The following is a 23259-nucleotide window of genomic DNA, read 5'->3' on the forward strand; positions in this document are numbered from 1 at the left end:
TGAACGCAATTTCCTTTTTCGGTATTTTTTTACCCGAGTCAAAAACTTTCGTTCAGTATTTGTTTTACATGACGTACAGAATTGAATTTTTTAATTAAATTTATTCCACCTAGATACAAAAGAGGCAACCAGAAAATTCGGTATGTTGGTATGCTCAAGTAATGAGGACTAAACACCAATAAAAACAATACTATTGTTTATGGAGAGCGATATTTTTCTATGAACTTTACGCTTAAATTTTGGGGAAGTTTATTGTCTTTGATTGTTAACGACACATTTTTGCCACCCGCAGGTTATGTGCGTTTTCAGATAAAAATACAATTCTTTTCATGAAGAAAATACTATAGAATATCCTCGAAGATGTTTCGGAACAAGGCTGACGTGGATCGTCACGTCGCCAAGACTTTATCGAAGGTTAAGACCGAGAAAGACGTAAGTGACGTTAGACTCTGATAGTTTTGTAATAGCCTATTTGACTTTTTCACCGGTTTTCGGAGATCGATACAATGTTCTTTTTTTGTTTTGCAGAGGAATTTCAGAGCGTATTCCTTCGCCAGGCTCTATTTCGATGTCGGGGACTACGAGAGCTGCGTTAACTACGTGGAGATGTATTTGGGTGTAAAAGATAATAATCCCGCCGCTCATACCCTTCTCGGACAGGCCTTCCAGAAGCTGGGCCAGGTCGATCGCGCTCTAGAAGCGTACAAGACTTCTTTGGGACTAGATCCCAACCAGAATAACTTGATCCTAAAAGGTGGGTAAGAAAAGAAAATCTTGGACAAAGACAGTGCAAAGATAAACGGATTATTTACTAATTAATTATCAGGGATTCTCTCAAATTACTCATTCATCGCAGTTCCCAGATCCAATCTGTGTGATTTAGGTTATTGTAATTGTGCTGTGTCATGCGGGGCGCGTGACTGTGCATATAAATGTTTTTACCTCCTGAGTTTACTAAAACCTTTTAACCACTGTACAGGTAAATATAGTTTTACGCCGGGGTTCCGTTCCGAGAGACACCGGCGTAAAATGAACACAAATATAATGGAAGATATAAGATCAGGTACCATGTCAAAATTCTAAGAAGGATCCGACATGTTTATTCAATACATACCAAGACAAAATCAAGAAAGGAGCTCTGCGCTGGTTTGGACATGTAGAACGAATGGACAGCGAGAGAACGGCTAAGAATATTTACAATGCGAATGTTGATGGCTGCAGAAATAGAGGAAGACCGAGAAAGACATGGCATGACCAAATCCAACAAATACTTGAAGATGGACATGTCAAAAGTCGGAATAATCGGCGCGCGTGCATGAGAAGATGTATGAATGTAGAGGAAGCGAGATCTGTATGCAAAGATAGAGTGTTGTGGCGTTCTATCCTCTCTGCCTACCCTTACGGGGAAACAGTGTGATGGTTTGTTTGTTTTTACCCTATATATATTCTAAAGAAATTGAAATGTATTTAATAAATACATTTTTTGATTAAAATTATTTATTGACAATTCTTGATGGAATTCCATTGTAATGATGTAATAACTTATATTTACATATAAGTTATTTATTTTAAAATACTTTGTACACTTCCACTTATTTGTTTGACCGATTAGCACTTTCTGAAGATGCCCATTACAGGGTGAAAGCGCTTATTGGTCAAACAAAAAAGTGGAAGTGTACCAAGTATTTTTAAATTAATAACTTATATTTACATATAAGTACTACATCTTCAATAAATACAGTTTAAATTCGTTTACAAAATAAATAATCTTTTGATAAAAATACTGAATTTTTTTATAATAAATTCTAACTCACCTGTTCGTCGGTACTAAATTAAATTCTCACACTTTTTTGAAAAAAGCGTCCAATTTCATTTGATTTGATTGCTGTTTCCTTTCTCCCAGAATCATAGCATAAACTACAAATATTTTATTATTCTTTTAATTTTAATAATAATAAAATAAAAATATAATCAAACCTTTTTATTTTTCTTAAAAACTAAATGAAAAGTAACTCAGAAACAATTTCACACACAATAGGCTGCTCGCGTACACGGTAATAGAATAAAACAACGTGTAAAAGTGTGTCTGCTATTAGAATCGCGGCGCTATTGCCATCTGGTGTCGGCCGAACCGGGGAATCCCAAGCCGGCACCAACCGGCGGAATTGTAAATCGGCTTAAATCGAACCGGCTCAAAATGATGTTTACCTGTTCTTGCGAAAATTCTATACTTGGTAGATTACTACTTTCTTGTGATTTGTAAAATATTTTTTCACACTTTTTTAAAGAAAATACTTGGATAATAATCTTCCATCAACCATCAAAAATGTTACTACTGTATCTCTTTTTAAATCACATCTGAAGAAACATCTCCTTTCTCTTCCTTAATCTCTCCTCTTTTCCTCTTTTTTCCCATTGAGTAATAGTATTGATTTAAGGTAATTTATAAAAAAAAATGCCATTTGGCAATAAGCCCCCCAATATTCAAATAACAGTATGTACAAAAAGTTAAATAAATAAATAATACCTACGAATAATAGTGTCTCCATCAAAATCTCCTTAGTTTTAAGATATGTGTGCATGTACATTTTCCTATGCAAATGTCATATTTATATATATACAATAGGCTTTTGTACTTTATAAAGATTCCTAAAAAGTATAATAAATAATTGGCATCAAATCACTCAGAAATGGGGTAGTTTTGTAAATGTTGCATTTGCGTAATGTTGTTTTTTTCCAAAGTATTGCATGTTGATATTTCAACTGATATTTCCAGTATGTGAACTCTTGGGGTCGGAAAACTTCCCTCTGGAGGCCGGCAGCGCGCGCTACTGGGCCGAACGCGCGGCCGCCGCCTTCCCCTCGCACCCCGCGCTGTACTCGCTGCGCGCGCGCCTGCTGGCCGCGCAGGGCGCCGGCGCGCCCGCCACGCTCGCGCTGCTGCGCGCCGAGACAGTCGCGCGCGCGCATGACCCCGCGCCGCACGCGCGCCTGCTGCGCCACTTCCGCCAGGCCTCGTCCCGCGACGCCTTCTCTTACGCTTTCCAGACCACCTTTTCCACCGACCGTTTTGCCGACTCGCCGCTCTGGCACGAGGCCGTCGTCGAGACCCTCGTCCAGGTGCCCGACCAGGACAGAGGCTGGGAGTATTGGCTGCTGAACATCACCTCGCTGGAGAGGCTGGCCGAGTTGTCTCTATCCGAAGGTCGACGCACGGTCGACGCCGCCGCGGCTATCTGGCAACTGGATCGTGCGCTCTTCAAAGCCGCGGAAGACGTCCTCGGAGTCGCTCCCACTCGCACGCTCGGCGCGGAAACTCTCTCGCACTTCGGCGCCCAGTTTTGTCTGCATATGGCCACTCTTCTGCTGAAAAAAATCGGGCCGCGAGGCTGGCGAATGGCGCGAGGCCGTGCGCGCGGCCGGCCCTCTTCTACTGCTGGCCCTGCAGCCCCCGGCGCCCTCCCGCGCGCCCCCTTGCGCCCCCTCGGCGCAGCCCGGGTCCCAGGAGCGCCTACTCCCCGCCTGGCACCTGGCGGCCGCCCATCGCCGCTCTCAGGCCGCCCACACACTCCTCGCTTGCTCCAAAGACAAATCAAATGTTTTTCTAGAAAAGGTTTCTCAGTATTGCGCCGGCGCACACTGGAGGGACAAGCTGTACCGGAAAGTTTTCACTGCCAAAGAACAACAGGATAAAATGTCCACCTCTTTTCTGTTGACTAATTCTAACTTGGCCGATGTGGCACTATCCCTTCCGCGGTCGCACGATGTGAGACTCGCGGACCGTATCGCGGCGCAACTAAAACCAAGCTCCTTGCACCATCAAGCCTGGTTAGGAGTGAATGCTAAAAATTTATCCGATGTGAGCTGCGTGGGTGTTGATGAGCTGAAAGTTTCTGTTAACAATCTTGCCAATTGTGGCGCCGAAACTCTCAACAGACTCGACTTAGACACCTTTTTGTATTGCACAGTTCTAACTGCGGCAAAAAGTGCAGAAGGAGAATACAGATCGGGCTACTGGGACAATGACCGACCTAAGACTCTGCCGGAAGTTCTCACTCCGCCATTGTGTACATCCGCACAGATGAAGTGGTGGGATGCTGCCTGCCGAGTCAGGAACTCTTCGGGAGACCTAAGCGATATTCGACTCACACTCACGAGGGGAATAGAAACTGTGCGATGTGTCGGTAGTCACGGCTTGGATCCCGAACTTCTGATCATTATAGCCCGTGCTTTCTCTCAAAGAGCCGTAGAATCTACGGATAATTCTCTGCGACGGTTCCTAGAAGCTCGCGCTAATCTGTGCTATTCGGCCGCTGTACCCTTGTTAGAAAGAATTCGTAACAAAATATCCATTCGACCTCCCGAAAAGCGTCTTTTTGATTACGCTCACGGAGAATTGCCACAAGACAAACTCGAGGTTCTTATCGAAGAAGGGAAACTCTACCTCGCTACGCAATGGATAAATGACAAGGATGATGATAAAGCCATCGAGATTCTTGAAACTATTAAGTCTCCTTATGCCAGCTTTGAGTTATATAAAATCTACAAAAGACTCGCAGATGAAATAACACCGGAAAGGGAATGTATTGACCCGGAGCAGAAGACTAAACAAGTTCTTTATCTAGTCAAAGCTAAGGAGTATGTATACCTAACTACGGATAGATTAAAAGCTAGTGGAGCCCAACAAGATCACCCTCTGTATTTGGATTTAGCGGATCATATACAAAGTATCGATTTGGCTCTATCTGGAATCGAACCCAACGAGCGATTACATGCAGATAATAATAATTCTTCCAGCGATGATATATCCTGGGCCACTAACAGTGTTGCGAGAATCAATTCTTCTTTCATTTGTGCAACTCCTCGATCCGGTCGTTCTCGTCGTACTACTAGAAAGACAGATCTACTACCGAGCCACGACAACCTGGAAATTCAGATTCGCCAACTGCAGAAAAATAATTCCGATATGTCTTTGTTTGTAGAGCAGACCAAAGTTCTCGTAGAGTCGAACAAATTACTCGTAGAGGAAGTGCGAGAAATGAAGAAAGCGCTCGGACAAATTAAAAACCATAACTTCGGGGACACTATTGACCAGTTCAGAACTCTTAAATTGTCGGTTGATGAGGTCAAAAGTAAAATCAACGATTATCGCGACGAGAGTGCAGCCGATGTTGCGGATCTTAAAAAGGAAATATCGGAACTGAAGATTGAGTTTGGAAAAATCAAGAGTTCCCCCGTCGAGCGACAAAATATAGACGACAGCGAGTTATACATGTTGGAAGAAGAGGCCGGAGCTTATCTGCAAAGGCAGCAACCGGCTCCCGTTCTCCCCGCACAAGCGTACCCGATATTCCCACCCGGGGCTCTGTATCCCATGTACGGGCAGTACCCGGGTGTGCCTCAACTCTTCCCCGGGCCTTTGTTCCAAGACCAGGGTCTCTATTCTCTTCCCGCTCCCCCGCCGGTCCAGCCTGTGGCTGCAGTTCCCCCCCCGGCCCTCGTCCCAGCGCCCGCCGCCGCGCTGGCGCCGGTGGCCCCCTGCTCCCCCGCACCCCTACCCACCCCTGTTCACGACTACCACATTCCTCTGCCGCAAAGATCCCAAATGTTCCCCACCTCTACCTCTACTCCCGCCAAACCGATCGGCGTTGCCCCCGCAGAGTTAACCCCGGCGAAACCATTCAGCCTCTTTGATTCGTCAAAACCCGCCGCTAATGACTCGATGAAACCCTTCAGTTTCTTGAACTCTCCGGGGACCTTCGACTATTCTCACAACCAGAGCAACAAATCTCGTACCCTCTCTGAACGAAGCACAGACAGTTACGATCCCATTCCCGACTTTAAACCGATAATCAATTTACCGGACGAAGTGCAAGTCAAAACGGGGGAGGAAGGTGAAGAGATACTGTTCGATGCCAGAGCTAAACTATTCAGGTTCATCGAGAAAGAGTGGAAGGAAAGAGGTCTCGGGCATATAAAGCTGTTGAAGAATACGACCACTGGTAAGGTTCGTGTTCTCATGAGAAGGGAAAGAGTCCACACGATCTGTGCGAATCATCTAATTACTCCCGAGATTGAAATCAGCCCTATGAAAGACAGAGATAAGGCTTACTTCTGGGGAGCTAATGACTTTGCGGATGAAACTCTGCAATATGAAATGTTTTGTATTCGCTTCAAAACTGTCGAAAGTGGAAACGATTTCTACGAAAAGTTTTCCACGGCCATCACTGACAGTTCAGCGTTAAGGAGCACAGAAAACACTCCCGTTAAAGACACCGCAAGAAAAGATCAATCCGAAATCGAGGATGAAGCTCAGCAGCCATCCTCGGAATTATCAGTCGGAGGACTTAAATTCTTCAGTACTCCTACTTTTAAAACTGTCCCTGATTCTACGACAACTTCAACTGTCGAAAGTTATTCAGAACCCGCCAAACCTAATCCTTTTGCCGGTTTTACTTTCAACAAGAGTACTTCCTCCGCATCATCTACAATCAACACTTTCTCTCCTGCTAAAACTAACCAAGAAAAAGCACCCGCTAATGAAAATGTCTTCTATCAAACCACCGCCAAGGTTTCCGTTACGGATAAGAACTCGATGGTTTATAAGGACAAAGGTTTAAGCAGGATTAAAATATTTTCCTTGAAAAAAGACCCGAAACATGTCAAATTAACAGTGGCGCAAGAAAATGGTGGCCTCGTCCTCTGTAACATTCCCCTAACCGAGGAATTGAAATATGACGAGTTGATGTTGCAGCCGAACACCTTGATCCTTTCTTTGCCGGAAGCTGTCTCTGCTAGGATAACATTCCCATCAGTGGACGTTTATCAGAAATTCAAAACGGTATCGAGCACTGCTTACACAAACGCTAGAGAAAAAAAGGCTGACAAAAAAAGTGAGAAAGTGGAATCCAAACCAGATCCCGCTATTCCGGCCACCGTTACCGGTTGGGGCGACAAATTCAAACCTAAAGCCGGGTCTTGGGATTGCAAGTCTTGTTACATAAACAACACGGGAACAGATTACTGTGTCGCCTGCGATTCCCCTAAAGATCCGAGCATGCCGAAGAAAGAAATTAAACCCCTCGCGGCCCCGACCCAAACCTTCTCATTCGGCATCCCATCCACTAATGGAGTAGTTAGCAAGACCCCGCCGTCCATATTCGGTCTAGCACCGCCGACCACCAACCCCCCGACAACTTTTAAATTCGGGATCCCTCCGGCTGCGAATCAGCCCGCGGAAGGTGACGTGGCGAGTACTGAAGCTGCCAAGGTTGTTTCGTTCGCTGATCTCGCGGCCAAGCCTTCGCCGTTTGGATTCCCGCAGAAGACAAAGTTTGAATTCAGTCTCAAAACCAAAGATAAGTCTCCGGTCAAGAGTGAAGACCAATCGGCCGACAAGAGCCACGACAGTGATAACGAGTACGCTGCCGAGGATGACGGCGAGCACATCGTATTTACCCCTATCATTCCTTTACCCGATAAGGTAAGAAATCATTTATTTGTCGCCATTCTTTATTATACAACTTGTTAATTCTAGGACATTTCATCCTTTGAAGCGACTAAAAAGTCAACGTTTTGATAAATATACTTTTTTTTGACAATGTGATAAGGATATAGCAAACTTTTTACACACTTCAACATATTTCGCGCCACATTCTATAGTACAAATAATTGCCACTTTAAACACTTTTGTTTGTTAGTAGTCATGTTTACAATTTAATGGTTAGGTTTTAACTTATCTGACATCACCCACTCGTAATGTTCATTATGCATTGACCATAAAACTTTTAAAAAAAACATTGTTAAAACCCCCGAAACAAGGATGTCATTCATAAACTAAAAAAGAAGTTGTGAATTGTAATGAGGTGCTGAGCCTGCGCTTACTAAGTTCACAAAGCTTGAATTTTTACACGAAATTTCAACCATACTTTGTCAATGTTGTCGGCAAAAACACCAATTAGATACTTAGACACATACATAGTGTTGTAAACGTAAACTGATCCCAACGCCCAGCAGCATCCGTAATAAGTTTATTCCCCCATTCGGATTTTATTACTTAGGTTCTTATTTCGAAAATAATGTTTTTAAACAATTGAAGAGTTTTTTTATTTAAATCTTAAAGTAGGGCACACATATTATACATATTGTTATGTGTGTTCTAATAATAACATTGCAAATATATTTAATTTATAAATTGTTTATCACATATGTCTTGACCATTATTTTAAATTTTGATATGTTTTTTTCTTCATAAATATTTTTTTCCATTTTGTAATACTTTTTAATTGCTTTAAATAAAATTGAATTTTGTGACTTTGCCTTTTTCCTAAATGGAAGTCTAATTTTGTTCTTTTCTCTAGTATTGTGATCGTGTTCATGCTGGTTCCGATCAATTTTTTTCCAAAATTCTGTTTTTTTATTAGAGTTTATAATTTTATGAACAAATATCATTGTATTGTAAAATATTCTTTGTATATTATATGTTAATAGTTTCATTTCATTTACCATCGACTTTACCCTCGTATATCTGTTTTTGCTTAACTGTTTACAATATTTTTATTCGGTATGTCCGAGGAGAAGGTCGTTATAAAAGTGAATAAATGTATGGAGAAAACCACAAACTAAAATGTCAACTAATGTTTCCTCATTATATCCGAGATCTCGCTATTTCCGTGACCGTTATATCCAAGTTCGGCTGTATATACATTTCTTTCTCTATCTATAATAAATATCAATTCAGGGTGCTGATGAATGTGAAATATGTAATCCTCTTTCTAAAATTGTCATTATAATATATCTTGGATTTTTTTATTAAAAGACTATGATTTCCGCGGCAAATAAATAAATTATAATAAAATAAATAAAACAACTTTAACTTTAACCACTAATTTTTGTTTTTATACATAAATCTGCTGGCCTATAAGTTTTCTCATAGAAATGTGTATTCCACTAAAAGTGATGGTTGTAACTGTTCCAGATTGAAGTAAAAACTGGAGAGGAGGATGAGGAGGTCCTCTATAAGCATTTGGCCAAACTGTACAGGTTCGCCAGCGGAGAATGGAAGGAATGCGGGGTAGGGGATATCAAGATACTCAAGCACCCGGAAACATTCAAGATCAGGTAAGAGACATTACTCAAATTTACAAGTGCACGCAATTTTCTGCTTGGAAAACTTTACTGATAATTTTGTTTTTTTCAGGGTGCTGATGCGCAGGGAACCCATTCATAAAGTATGTCTGAACCACGTTCTGACCCAAGATATCAAGTACATCAACAAGGATGAGAAGACTTGGCTCTTCAGCGCTAATGATTTCAGCTCTGGGGAAATTACTCCCACTCAGTTCTGCGTACGCTTTAAGACACCCGATATTGCCAAGGGCTTCATGGCAGCTATCGATAAAGCCAAGGCGGACTTGCCCAAACTGGAAGACACCTCCATCTCCCTAAAGCCACAGTCCGATGAGGAAGAAGTGGTCTTTGTAACAGAAACCAAAGTAACGGACGAAGAAAGAGCACTAGCCAAGAAATATCTACTTCCCGAAAACTTTTACGCATATAAACAAAAAGCACCATGTAAAGGCTGTATCGGATGCAATCCTGATGAATACGTCTTCAAAACGTACAATCAGGACCCGACGGCGGACCCAAAAAATGTCAATGTAAAAGTTCCAGAGATTAAGGAAGAAACGCCAAACAAAACCACAGAAAAACCCGCACCAAACGCATTTATTTTTGGACAAAAAACAACCACTTCTGCGATAACTCCAGCATCGGTCTTCACCGCTCCTCCGGCACTCGAAGGTTCGAACATCTTCAGCGGTAAAGGTGATTCGGTGAGCATCTTCAGCGGCAAGCAACCGGAGACAAATAAGAACGCTCCCATCATCGCCGTTCCGAAGTTCACCCCGTCCACTGAACAGACCCCCTCAGCTCCCAGCATTTTCAGCGGGCAACCTCTCTTCTCAACAAACGCATTCTCCGCCAACACGGGCAGCATATTCGGAAACAGCCCTGCCAAGCCAGAAACAAACAATGCGATAAACAATACTACGAACGCATTTAGTTTCAGTTCCAACACCACGGATGGAACTGTTTTCGGGAACAACGATTCAAATTCCATATTTAAAGTTCCTAATCCAGTGCCTACGCAAGCGTCTGCGCTATTCGGGGATGCCGTAAAAAATACACCAGCCTTGTTCAGCGGATTCCCACACACAAAATCCAGTGGCACTATCTTCGGAGGCAATACTCTCGGGAATAATGATTCTACCAAGCCGGGAATGTTTGGCGTTAATACTTTCGGGATGGCTCCGTCCATCGTCGCCTTGAACCCGACAGAACCACCGATGCTGGGAGGAATCGTGGATAAGGGGAAAGAGCTCAGTTTCTCCGCTCTGGCGGCCAACATTGACAAGGATGAGAATTTAAGCTTCTCGGCTCTAGCTAACAAGTCTGCGGAGGCACCGCAGTTTGGCACGACCAAAGGTTTGTCACCTTCATCAACTTAATTTTTTTATTTATTCAGGGCCAGTTGCACCGAAAAAAGCAAAAAGGCAAAAAGTCATTGTTGCATTTTAATCAAAATGGACCAAATGGGTTGCCTACCGAAAATAAGATAAAACAACATTTTGACAAGAATGCAACAATTATTCAACTTTGAAGTTTTTTGAAACAAACTTTTTGCTGTGTAAATGGCCCTTATTATGTTTCACTGGGGTTACCCGTGCCGAGGACACTTAACAATATACTTATGTTTCACTGGGGTTACCCGTGCCGAGGACACTTAACAATATACTTATGTTTCACTGGGGTTACCCGTGCCGAGGACACTTAACAATATACCTTTTTTTAAATATTTTTGCATGTGAGAATAAACAAAGACCGAGATATTCAACAAAATGTTCAGAAAGTTTTAAACACTTTAAACACTACGTATTTAAGTTTATATTTAATTTATGTACACCTATATTATTTACATTATAAAATGTACAATGAAAAATAAAAAACATAACATAAACTATACATTTGTGGAGCAGTTTATTCAATATTGGTTTGGGCGTATGAGACAGTCCATTTTACTTCTATCCAGGTCCACCATCCATTTTTTTATAGCCTTTTTGAACATTTTCTCATTTCTAATTGTTTTAATAGACAATGGAAGTGTGGTGTTATAATGCACTTTTTGATAATGAATATTAATAAAGTACATTACCACATATGTACGTGACTAAATGAATATATATTACAGTAAAACCTCATTTTTACTTTTCTCAATTTTACGTTTTCCCGCCTTTTACACCTAAATATTTAGGTCCCATTTTTTTCCATACATTCTCATTCAATTTTCCCCTCAATTAACGTTTTTCATAACCCCGGTTTTGTGTCGATTTTTTTTCATAACTCATTCGATCTGTCAAAAGACGAGCTGTGCATCTGATGCCTTAAAAAGTAGACGAGCTAAAAATACTTTAAAAGTTTTATACTCCTTTGTTGATTTCAAAGTATTTTCGGCCATTGCCTAGTAGTTGAAATAATTCAGCCAGATGAATCTCACCCACGTCAATAAAGGTTCTCTACTCTTTTACTTCGCAAAAGTCAACAGATAGGATACTTGAGGAAATGTGGATGTTTAGGCAGGATGGTGAGTGTTACATAATGTGTGTTAATACACCAAAACCAGCCAATAAGCCCTTTAAATGCCTAGACTTCCATATTTCCTTCTCAATTTTTTTTCCGCTTTTTTGTGATAAGTTTTAATTATTTTTTTTAATCTAGAAAATTATTTTTTTATTAATTTTAAGCGAGCAGCTTGAAGCCAATATGCTTAAATCTATTTTGACGAAAGTTAGTTGTTGGCGCACTTTAACTTTTCCCAATCAAATCTAGTCCATTTTTGAACCCATTGCGACGACACATTGAGATCAGCTCTTGTGGCAGCTTATTCCAACCATCAACAACCCTATTGCTCAGGAAATGCTTCCCTGGATTAAGGTTGAATCTCATTTTCTCCAGTCTGAGACCGTGGCCTCGAAGACGAGCATCTTGTTTAAGCTTGAACATGGGATTCAAATTCCATATGGGAGATAGAACATGGGATTCAAAATGGTTTGAAAATGTAAATACTTCGGTAAATAATTAAAACTCCTTTTTTTTTTAAATCGCTTCTTTCAATAAATAGTTCAATACGTCTTCAAAAAGATCAACGCCTAAAGTATATGTACTTAGAATATCAACGGTATTTTGCAGTGGAGGAAAGCAGTGCGGAGAAGGCCTTCAACTGGGCGGGCGCCGGCACGCCTCTATTTGGAAGTAACAAGGTTGCGGCCAAGGGCAGTCCTCAGGGGGGCCATGACGACAGCCACGAGGGCGAAGCGGAGTACGACCCTCACTACGAGCCCGTCGTGCCGCTCCCTGACAAGATCGACGTCGTCACAGGCGAGGAGGACGAGGTATTTGAAATTCGTGTTTTTCTACAATGAGAAAGTATAGTGCTATGCTAGAGAAATTGTCAACTACGTCACAAATTTGTCCAAATCAGCCAATGTTATAGTGTAGTAATAGATTTCCGGTTTCCAGGAAGCCAACTCACCAATCAGCAGATCTCACTGATGTCATTGGTGGAGTAGTTTAAAATTACAAGTTTGACAAAAAAAAATAATTCCACTGATCTTCCTCATTCATATTTTAAGTGTGTTCAAATGGTAATGGTAATGGTCAAAAACACTTGAAAGTTCTTATTGGAATTTTTATATATATTTTTTAAAATTTAACGATAGGTTGACATTTTATAATCCACTCGCTTCTAGAGTCACATAATATATGCTCAACAACTGTGTTGAAAAATATCAAATATTGATATCGATTTGTCTACCAAGGACACACCTAAAAAAATTGTTACGTACACCAGAGCATGCTTTTGTCTTGTCGGCCTCGTGGTGTAGTGGTCAGCGCGTTTGCCTACCATGCAAAAGGTCTCAGGTTCAATTCTTGACATGGTTGGCATGAAATATTTATTTAAGAAGGTGTTTTTACACTAGAATATTTCGTAGTCCCCTGGACTGGCACCTGAAGCGTAAGACTTATCATCTTACCTTGATGTAAGAAAAATAATCTAGATACATTGGGATTGGTGTACCCATGCAGTGCCCTATCCACCATTAGGCGAGGAAAGGGAATAGTGATAAATGATTAAATGATTATGAAAATTCACTTCCCAAAGATATTCTATTCCTGTTGAAAATGTTTGTCAATCATAGAGTTAAAAATAGTCCAGAAGGAGCGTAGAATCATGTTTGAATACATCGGACTGTGTCCGAAAATTCCCCACTTTCGCCGCGCGCATTCGTGATGTCGCTGCGTAATGTTGCATGATGGGAAATAATATAATCATAACACAAATGTAAGGTAAAAAAAAAGCAATCTGTTAATTTCTCTAAAATTTTATTGTGCACGCAGACATGTTGATTGACACAACAGAGTAGATAAGTAAAGGGTCATTTAATAAGAGCAATTGAATTAATGAACTTTGAACTTAAAATATAAAACAAATTTTATTTTACATAAAATTGATATTTTTATATCATGTTAAGTAATATTTTATGTTTTAAAAATAATGTCGGTCCAATGTCCACCACAGAATTGTTTAATCCGAGGTCCAGTTTTCATTATTTCTCTCATTAGATGAGCAAAGTAGGGTAAAAAAAAAATACTACCCTGGCAACACTAGCGAAATGTCCATTTTGATTTCTTCGACAATCTGACAGATGGAATAATAATTCAATTTTTAAGTAATGTATTTGCTACTTACACATTCATTTGCTTATTACACATGAAATGTGATTCCATCCTGTTTCTTTAAGATCCTAGCAGTATTTCTACACTTTAAAAGGACACAACACGCCACTCGTTTATGAGTAGTTTGATGCTCGTATTCGGTTTCTGGACTATTCCTAATTCTATGTTGTCAATATTAATTATGGATTTTTTTTTTCAGCGGGTAGAGTTTGAGCAAATGGCCAAACTATTTAGGTTCACAAACCAAGAATGGAAGGAGAGAGGAACGGGTAAATTCAGGCTGCTGTACCACCCAGAAAGAAGAACCTACCGATTACTCATGAGACAAACTCAGGTATGATTGTAGATTCCTTCCGATTTAATATATTGTCTTTACCTCTTTGTCCTCCTCTATTCGTACATTTTCATTCTAATATTATACAAGTTGAAAAGTCAGTTATTACCATTGACAGTAGTTTTTTTATCTTTTTATTTTTATAATAATAAAAATACACAAAGTTTTATTTTTAACTTTTATTTATAATTTTTACCAGTGACCGAGTTTCATTGTGACCGACATCGTCAGACTGGTGGGAGACGAAACAAATTTCTATTTTATATACGACTGCAAGCAGGGGTTGTAAATTATCATTTTATATGATTATGGGAATAATATTTTAAAAAAATTAAGTATATAGTATTAACAATTGTATGAATTTGAGTTTTGTTTGAATGTATATAATAAAAACAGATGTAAAATATATAATTTTATGAAGTTTTATAATAAAAATGTATTTAAATTATCTTTATTTAAATTTTGTAAAAACTATAACAGAGGCTGCTGATTGGTAGTTCCTTCGAAATCCATTTGTTTAGTCTGACGATCTCAGTCACGACGAAACCTGGTCTCTAAAAAAAAACTACGTATGTATTTTTATTATTATAATTAAAATGCAGTTATCAAGAAATGTCAGTAGAAAAAATCAATCTGTCATTATTTTTAATCATTTAACCTTTTTTTCCCATAATAATGGTTATTTTGTAATAAAACTTAACTTTTTACTTCCTTTTCAAAGCAAAGTTTTTTTTTCATCTTAGTAATTATTATTTTGTTTAATTTCATAAAAATAAAATACACATTTTGGGGTGTGTCTTATGGTCCGATGCATCTTATTCCGCAAAATACAGTATATGATGTTATTTTTTTTTGTAATTTGTCACTGCTGTTATTAAAAATTTGTAATAGGTTTACAAAACCCTTTATAAATAATTCAATAAACTATTAAATGGAATTCTGAAATAATGGATACCACACGAGAAGCTGCGATGTCCCAGAGCCCCAATTACAATGGGATGTTTACATTTATCTTCAATTTTATCTACGAAGTAAAATTAAGTTTTCTGCATGAAAAGCAGAATATGGATACATTTTTTTCTTGTAAATATGTTTAATTATAGGTTTCCGATGAAGATATTTTGAATGTTTAGCATTTAGCAAAATTTTACAAATCTGCTTTCCTTCCATAGGTACTTTTACTTTTATTTGCTATTTATATATCTTGATATTTTTATGTTTTTTTATTATGTATTTTTGTATTATTTAATTTAGTATGTACTATTATTTGGCATATGATTTATTGCTCTTATTTCTTACTATAATATTGAATGAGTTTCTAGAAAACATATCTCAATTATCATTTCAATGATATTTTTAAATATATTATTTTTCTGTTGATTTCAATGATACTCTTATTTTGTTTTTTTTAATACTTCTATATTTTACTTTTATTTTGTTGATTTTAATGATACCATTATTTTGTATATTTGATTATGTGTGATTCTTAATTTGTATAACTTGTATTTTAAAAATTATTTCTGATTATCTTTTTTGCATTGTATTCTTTGGAATTTTATTATTTATTAAATATACCTTTTTTTCCTAGATTGTTATTGTATTGCATCACATGTCATTATAATTTAATCTAATTAATTTTACTATGTATTTTGGTTAATAATTATTATGGCTTAACACGGGCATAGCCTAAAAAGCCTTAATAAGTTCATTAATATTTAAACTAGTGTAATTTTGAATCAATAAATTAATATAAATGTTTATGCAAATATACTCATTTTCATACACGAAAATTGTTTTTTCTCTATAGACAGTCGAAGATCACTCTGTTAACTTCCTATTATAATCGAGGCCCAGGCTGCCTTAGACAAATCGAACCCGGGACCTCAAGCATGGAAGGCGAATGCGCCATCCACTGATGAAGAGGCGGACTTTTCTCCTCTGAATTTCCTTTTCTATTCTACAACCGCCTTGAAAGATAATAAAATGACAAGTGTCCATCTCCAGGTGCACAAAGTGGTGCTGAACCAGCGCATGACTCGGGAGCTGCAGCTGCTGAAGATGCCCAAGAGCGACCGCGCCTTCATGTGGGCGGGCCTCAACTACACAGAGGATCATCCTGCTGGGGAGCTAGAGAAGTTGGCTGTGAGGTTCTCCACTCCCGAACAAGCAGCCGCCTTTAACAAACGCGCCGATGAGATACTCAAGGTAAACCATATTTTGTTTTAAATTTAATTATTTACTTACCCTTACAGATCACATTCATTTAACAAAATAATGTTTTCATTTGCGTTTATTTATGTTTTGTTGTATCTTTTAGGATTTGAAATAGAGTAACTTTTAGAAAGGTCTTTCTTATCATCGAATATCTCCCGCATTAATGATGACTCTTGCGGTTTGTCTCTAGGAGCTAGAGGAGATAGCCGAGTTGGAGGGGAGCCGGGAGGAGGGGGAGGTGGTGGAAGGGGGCGAGCACCATGATGCCGAGGAACATGAGACTGATGAGAACGAAGACGAAGATGACCCCTATGAGGTGAATTGAAAACTGTTTTACTGTATGGCAGATTGAAATGAGATATGGCATTGATAAATGGGATGTTTTCAGAGGTTGATTTATTTATCTTTTTAAAACAATAGCATTGATCACTTTAATCCTTTCAAACCTGAGTTTATTCCTGTGGATATTAAAAAATATATTTTCTTTGTGTTTAAGGAGTTATTTGAAATTTTTTGGTATTTTAAATCTTTTTTTTATCTTTTATGCTTTAGATTACTTAACGTTCACTTTTTATAAACAATGGCTCCCAAACTGATAATCAACCGTTTAAATTTATTTCAAATATTTTATTATCTTACAATAAAATTAATTAAATTATACTGAAATATGTTTAAAACTTGCCTGACATATATAATTTATAAGGACGGCAGGAATTCGCTCCAAAACAAACAAACCGGCCAGGAGCCAGCTGTCAAAGTTAAAAACGAACTTTTCTGTGTAATACTGATTATCGACATATAAAAAAAAAACGGAGACGTACTTAAGGGTTCCAGTAATTAAAAAATAAACTCGCCGCTTTTGAATTTCGGTGGGTACAAGAGTAAAAAAAATCTTAACATTTGTGTATATATTAATGAATGCCCGGGCTAAAAGGGTTAAGCCTGTATTACGGGGACAAAAATGATAAAAGATCTTGTGCATGATGTGACCCAATGTTTACAAACAAACATACAAAGCTTCAAGGCTTTAAATGCTCATACAAATATACTCAAATGTACGAAAATTCGTACACCAATATCGGTGTTTCTTTATAGACAGTCGAAGATAACTCTGTTAACTTCCCACTGTAATCGGGGCCCTGGGTCGGGACTAGGACTCTATTGTGAACTGCTAATTTTGCCTCTTGCGACAAACTGTGTTGTGAAATACACAAATTGAGTAAAAATCTGTCGTCAAATTCTGTATAATTAGAACACGTCCTATTTTTCAACCAATATTTGAAACTAGATCTGTTATTATTTGTTTTTGCTAGTTTCACTTTATTTACCCTCAGTCTTATTTGTTTCTTTTCACTTTTTCACTTCACGCATGCCTTTCTTTTCTGGAAATACTGATTTTCTAGAAAGTTCACGATTCTTGTTGTTTTAGAAAAATTACGTTGATAGTTGATCTTAGAATAATATGTTGTCAGTTGTCAGCAGTCTATCACAAGACGGCTAATTTTGTCAGCCGTGAAACTTCCCATTATCTGTCATACGTTGTTTCCAGAACGAGAAGGAGCAGGTGGTGTTCGAGTGCCAGGCTGACCTGCGCGGGCTGAGCTGCTGCATCTCGCTGCTGACGTGCGAGGACGTGGGCTACCTGCGCCTGTACAGCGGGGACGACCTCGTGTCTTCCACCATGCTCTGCGAGGGAGCCAACATGGAGGTCAGTTCCCCGTCAGCGGGCCAATCCGGAGACAAACTAATTTTTAATAATATTTAAGGGGGGCGATTACAAAGCCATTTTTTTTATTGGTATGTATTGAGACGGTTTACCTAACTTTTCTACTTCGGTATTACGAAGCCTGCTCTTCCCATATGTCGATACATGTGTAACCAGTACACATTGCATTTTACCCATTAAAACACAAAGCCGGCGAATCGCCGGCCAAGGTCAATTTGTCACTGACTATATTGGTTACTGATTTCATAATAAAATGTAAAAATCACAATTTATTTCACATTATTTATTTCAAAATATTAATTTAGTCTTAATGTTATTGTAATAAAAAAGTGTGTTGCATGAACACTTAATCTCTGCAATTAACTGTGTCATAAAATTAAATAGTGTTTTATATCTCTGTAAATACAATAAATACAATGAATACTTAATTTAATATATGATATATTGATTAAACGCGCGGATTATTTTGAGCTCAGTAAGAGAAGGGTTAAGAAATGTATGGCAATAAAAAATAAAATTAATTGAATGTAATATTTATTTTTCATAGGGGTAACATTTCTTCCGAAGTGTTGCCATTGCACCACAATGATCACAAATGATCTGATGCATGCGCTGTAACTATCTCGAATATTCTAATCTTAACTCTCAACCACTAGAGCTGTCTTAGCTGTCAAACTTTACACTGCTCTCAATGTCAAATTAAAATTGACTTATTTCTCTTTTGTATTTTAAATCACAATTAAAGCAGAAAGCGCTCGCTCGATCATCGTTTTTGTCACTTCCAATGCGTAGATATGTGTACTGCGGGGTACGGCTGCCATCGATACCTATCGCTGTATTTACCTTAAAACTCAAAGATACAGGGTCGACAGTGTACCTTTGTAATCACTCTAAAAAAAATATCGTCATCTATGCCGCCATAGCGAAGGTATGGCTTTTGTATCTTCCGATTGTAATCACCCCTGGAATCTCTTCCGTGACCTCCATAATGGTAGGCACCAACTTGACTGTAGTATCCATGGAGTCGACACTCGCTCATTACACACACTAACTGTATTTTTCATCTGCATGGACTATGACAAAAATTCAAATGCGGGATTTCAATTATGAATGTTTACTTTCATAGCAAAACATCCTTGAAGAGATTTCTAACAAAAATTTGTTACAGTCAGAGTCATTATTTGAACCCATGAATTGAGATTGCCTGGTCTGGCTGGAATTAAGAGTTAACCAATATCTTTGTGATTTTCCAGCGTGACGGAGCCAACGTCCGCTGGTGGGGAGCGGGAGATGCGGAGGAGGATGCAGAATGTGCTGACTTGCCCGATGAGGACACGGCCGCTAGCCTTGAAGAGTACTTCCATGTAAGTTATTTAAGCAAAAAAATGATAACCACTTCGTCATCGGGTAAATATGTTATAACTTTATTAACAAACCCATTACCCACATTAATGTGTGCATAGTTTGGAACAATTCTGTACTATTCAACAGATTCAAAACAATTTTTAATTTTGTGATACGACTCCCAAGATTTTTTTAAATCCCCGCTTCTATATTTATTCATGTCACCGTGCATCATTTATGGCGAACTAATTTATGAAAAGTCTGAGCTGATGTACAATACAGTTCTGTGCGTTAAATAGAACTGGAATCCCACTCAAGTGTTTTCCACTCGATGGCTACTCATTGGTGAAAATCCTGAAATAGAAAATCCAGTGGAGAAAACACCGCTTGGTAGTGTAGTGGTCTTGGGTTCGATTACCGAGAAGGTTGACATAAAATATTTATCTGTAAGGTAGTTTTATACTGCAATATTTTACTGTCCCTGGACTAAAGCACTTGAAGCGTAAGATTAATCAACTTATCTTCTGAATATCATAAAATAAATTCCCTTAACCAAATAAATTTTTAATGAAGTAATAAAGCACATTCTTTTTTACGAAAACGTTGTAAAAAAGTTGACACTTTCATGAAACAAAAAAGTGAGTAAATATTTTTTTGTAGACCCCTTAAAAATACTTCTGTTGACTTATGGTTTTTCTCTCACCCCAGTCACGGGACACCCCTGACTGGGGTGTCCCGTTATCATCATCAATGCAAAAAAAATTATACATAAATTGAAATAAATAAATATGCATGTTAGTTATGCTTTTTAGTTAAAACTGGGTTAAATCATTAGTAAACATAGTTTATAATTGTAATTTTATAAATAATCGGAATTGATCAAACGGTAATATGCAAGTACAAATTCCTCAATAAAAACAGTTTTTACGAAAAATCTGTTTTAAATTTGACCATATTTTGTATGTACTATAAATCCACCGTTTTTACTAATTAGACACTTGCCTGGTTTTCAGTGGCAGATTACTGAGAGAGTACTGTATTACGATTCAACTTTGATTTATTGTTGAATATTTATTGCTACATTCCGGTGTTATGTATGTGAATCTCTTTGTGTTGTGTGTAATTTTGGTTTTTCTTTTCTTTCAGGAACTGATAAATTAAAGATAGACCTTGTAAAAATGCTCGCATTGCTCAGTATATTTCCACACACGTAATCTGGCCGACTTCAGTTGGATCGGTGACTTTAAACTAATTTTAAGTGTATCTATAGCGTTCGAGCTTATTGTTATATACGCTGATTTAATCTTACCGCGTCTCAACTGTTAGACACAACTGGGATCCGGGAGAATTAGGCGCGGCGCACACTATAACCTTGACTATGGTCTTATTAATACCTAAGCCAACACACAATATCTTTATTATTCAATGTCCATATATAAGTAGAAGTGTCGATAGAAAAGAATTAAAACACTTAATTGGATGTGTTTTTTTAATGATTTTACTAGTTGTTTGAATGTGTGTTATTTTATTCAAATAAATACAGAACATAAATACTACCTCAGCAGTTTGAGGCTGATGCGCATATATTTTATGCTACTTAGTTTAAAAAATAAATCATTTTTATGTTCATCTGTTAGATTTTTAAACATATCACTGTGTTTAGGACAAGGGCTTCAAACCACAGTTCTGAAAAAGTGCTTTCATTATTTCATATGTGTTTAAACCCAATTGCATAGGTCTTATACACATTCTAGGTAAAGGATTTCAACTGCAAACGTTTATTGACTTAAATTCTTTTGCCAGAATGTGAATAAGACCTACACAACTGGTTTAAAACACATTTGAAATAATGAAACCACTTTATCCATAATTGTGGTTGGAAGCTTTTGTCCTGAACACAGTCAGTATTAACTGAAATTGCACAATCATTTGTTTTGTAATGTTAACCCAAGAATTTTGAGAAAAATATATACATTTTTTAAAAATTGCAGTTCTTGGAAAAGAAATAATACAAAACTGTTGATTTACCAATATGTCACAAATTGGTTAAATTTGTTGCGATTCATAGATTTTCACACATTAAGGCTGTAGTCTGACAAAAAGTACATAAATCATACGATTTTGCCTATTTTTGAAAATCATGTCATTATAAAAATAAAGTAAATGTGCAATAGATAAAAATAATAATTTGCCAAGATATTTCTGATAAAAAAACATACTTAAATGTTTTAAATAACCTTCCCATTCAATTTATTATGTTAAACAAATTGTTATTTAAATTATTTAATTGAATACTTTGTCCCTTTAAAAGTATCAATGTACCTAAGTTTAGTCTAAATTTCATGAGGCGTAATCTGCAGGTCGAAATGTAATTATATTTTTTTAAATAAAACTTTTATGTGTATTTTTTATTATAGATACCTCAGAAAATAAAATAATTGTTTTTATTTACTTTTTTAAATGGCGCAATTTTGAAAGAATGATATTTAAAAATGACAAAATCTTGTGGTTTCCTTACATTTTATTAGACTACAGCCTTAAGTGTGTAAGAATTTTGTGGCTTTTTGCTGTTTGCCACCATTCAACTGTTTCATTTCAGCAATTTTTAAAGATTTTTGTTTTGCAAACATTTTTTAAACTGCATTATCGAACATAAAATGTTCCCGGTGATTCAGCCTCCAGTATTTCTAATTGTGTAAAGATTAACTTGACTATAGTGGACAGGTTTCATAATATACTGTTTACCCACAATCTCTGTTTTTAATGTGCGCCTAGCTTAGCATAAAAAATTCCTAGCTTGTTTATTGAATATTGTATTACATATAATTTTAAATGTGGACGAATCCCAATAGTTTTTAAGTGTTTTTTCCTCTGAATTGCATTATAAATTGTATCATTTCATTTTTTTTAATTGTTAATTTATTTTAAAGAATCCAAACTACATTTTTTGTTTCTTTGTAGGTAAGCCTGTATCCAAATAAATCATATCTCCGTTCTGGTGAAACAATGACGTAACTGCAAAATATTGCATTTTTCAGGGGAGACGAAAAACTACAAATAACTTGGTTTTATAAAGATAATAAATTCTATTGGTAGTGATTTTCATTTTAACATAGTTTTAACTGGTATAAATACAAATTAAGAAATATTTAAATTTACCAATTCATTTTTTTTTAATTACGCGTAAAACATTAATATTTGAACAATGATAATATTGCCACCTAGCAGCCGGAAGTGGTTGTACATTCGGGTCGTTTTTTTTTCTTACTGAGGCATTAATGGCATTGTTACGTTGATATTTCATAAGTTTGCAGTTGCGTCATTGTTTCACCTGAACAGCAACATATTGGTCACATAAATCTTTATTTATTTCATACAATCCATGATAAATGTCTTACACCTAAAGTCATACCTTTATTAAATCCTGTGAATTATCCAATAACTAAGGAAACGATTTTATTCCTGAGTGTATAGTAATATTAAGCCTTTTTTCTCTCTTTATTTTCACTAATTAATATCAAAATAATTTGGAACAAACTCTGACCATTTGAACCAAGTAATTGAAAAAATTACTAAATGCTGATTTTGTTTAAGATTTATGTCATTTATACTCAGCGATTTTGAAAATGCTTTAATCTACTGTTGTTTTTTTTTAATGTGTCCGTTTCAACTTATTTTTAAACAAAAATCAGTGGATTTTAATGTTTGATTATCATTTTTTTTATTTTTCACGCCGTCAACAAAAAGACAAACCAACCCAGTAAATCGTAGTTTTGTTGTTAAATTTCTGGTTATTTCCTTTTAAAAATTGTTAAATTTAAAATTAATTAACGTTTTTGTTGACATG

At 37.3% G+C, this 23259-nt stretch overlaps 1 protein-coding gene across 1 annotated transcript; it reads left to right on the top strand.

Moving 5' to 3' along the window:
- Nucleotides 1–272: 272 nt before the first annotated feature.
- Nucleotides 273–21514, top strand: LOC148273304 (E3 SUMO-protein ligase RanBP2-like). Its single transcript, XM_088238888.1, is given in 13 exon segments — nucleotides 273–432; nucleotides 529–754; nucleotides 2777–3369; nucleotides 3371–7483; nucleotides 8978–9120; nucleotides 9200–10485; nucleotides 12247–12449; nucleotides 13994–14128; nucleotides 16133–16333; nucleotides 16533–16658; nucleotides 17892–18050; nucleotides 19322–19432; nucleotides 20559–21514. Coding segments are annotated over 13 exon segments (7383 nt in total). The 5' UTR covers nucleotides 273–360; the 3' UTR covers nucleotides 20574–21514.
- The last annotated feature ends 1745 nt before the right edge of the window (nucleotides 21515–23259 follow it).

The sequence above is a fragment of the Micrasema longulum genome, unplaced genomic scaffold (genome assembly GCF_059751315.1).
Source record: "Micrasema longulum isolate JH-2025_06_02 unplaced genomic scaffold, ASM5975131v1 h1tg001995l, whole genome shotgun sequence".
Classification (NCBI taxonomy): Eukaryota; Metazoa; Arthropoda; class Insecta; order Trichoptera; family Brachycentridae; genus Micrasema; species Micrasema longulum.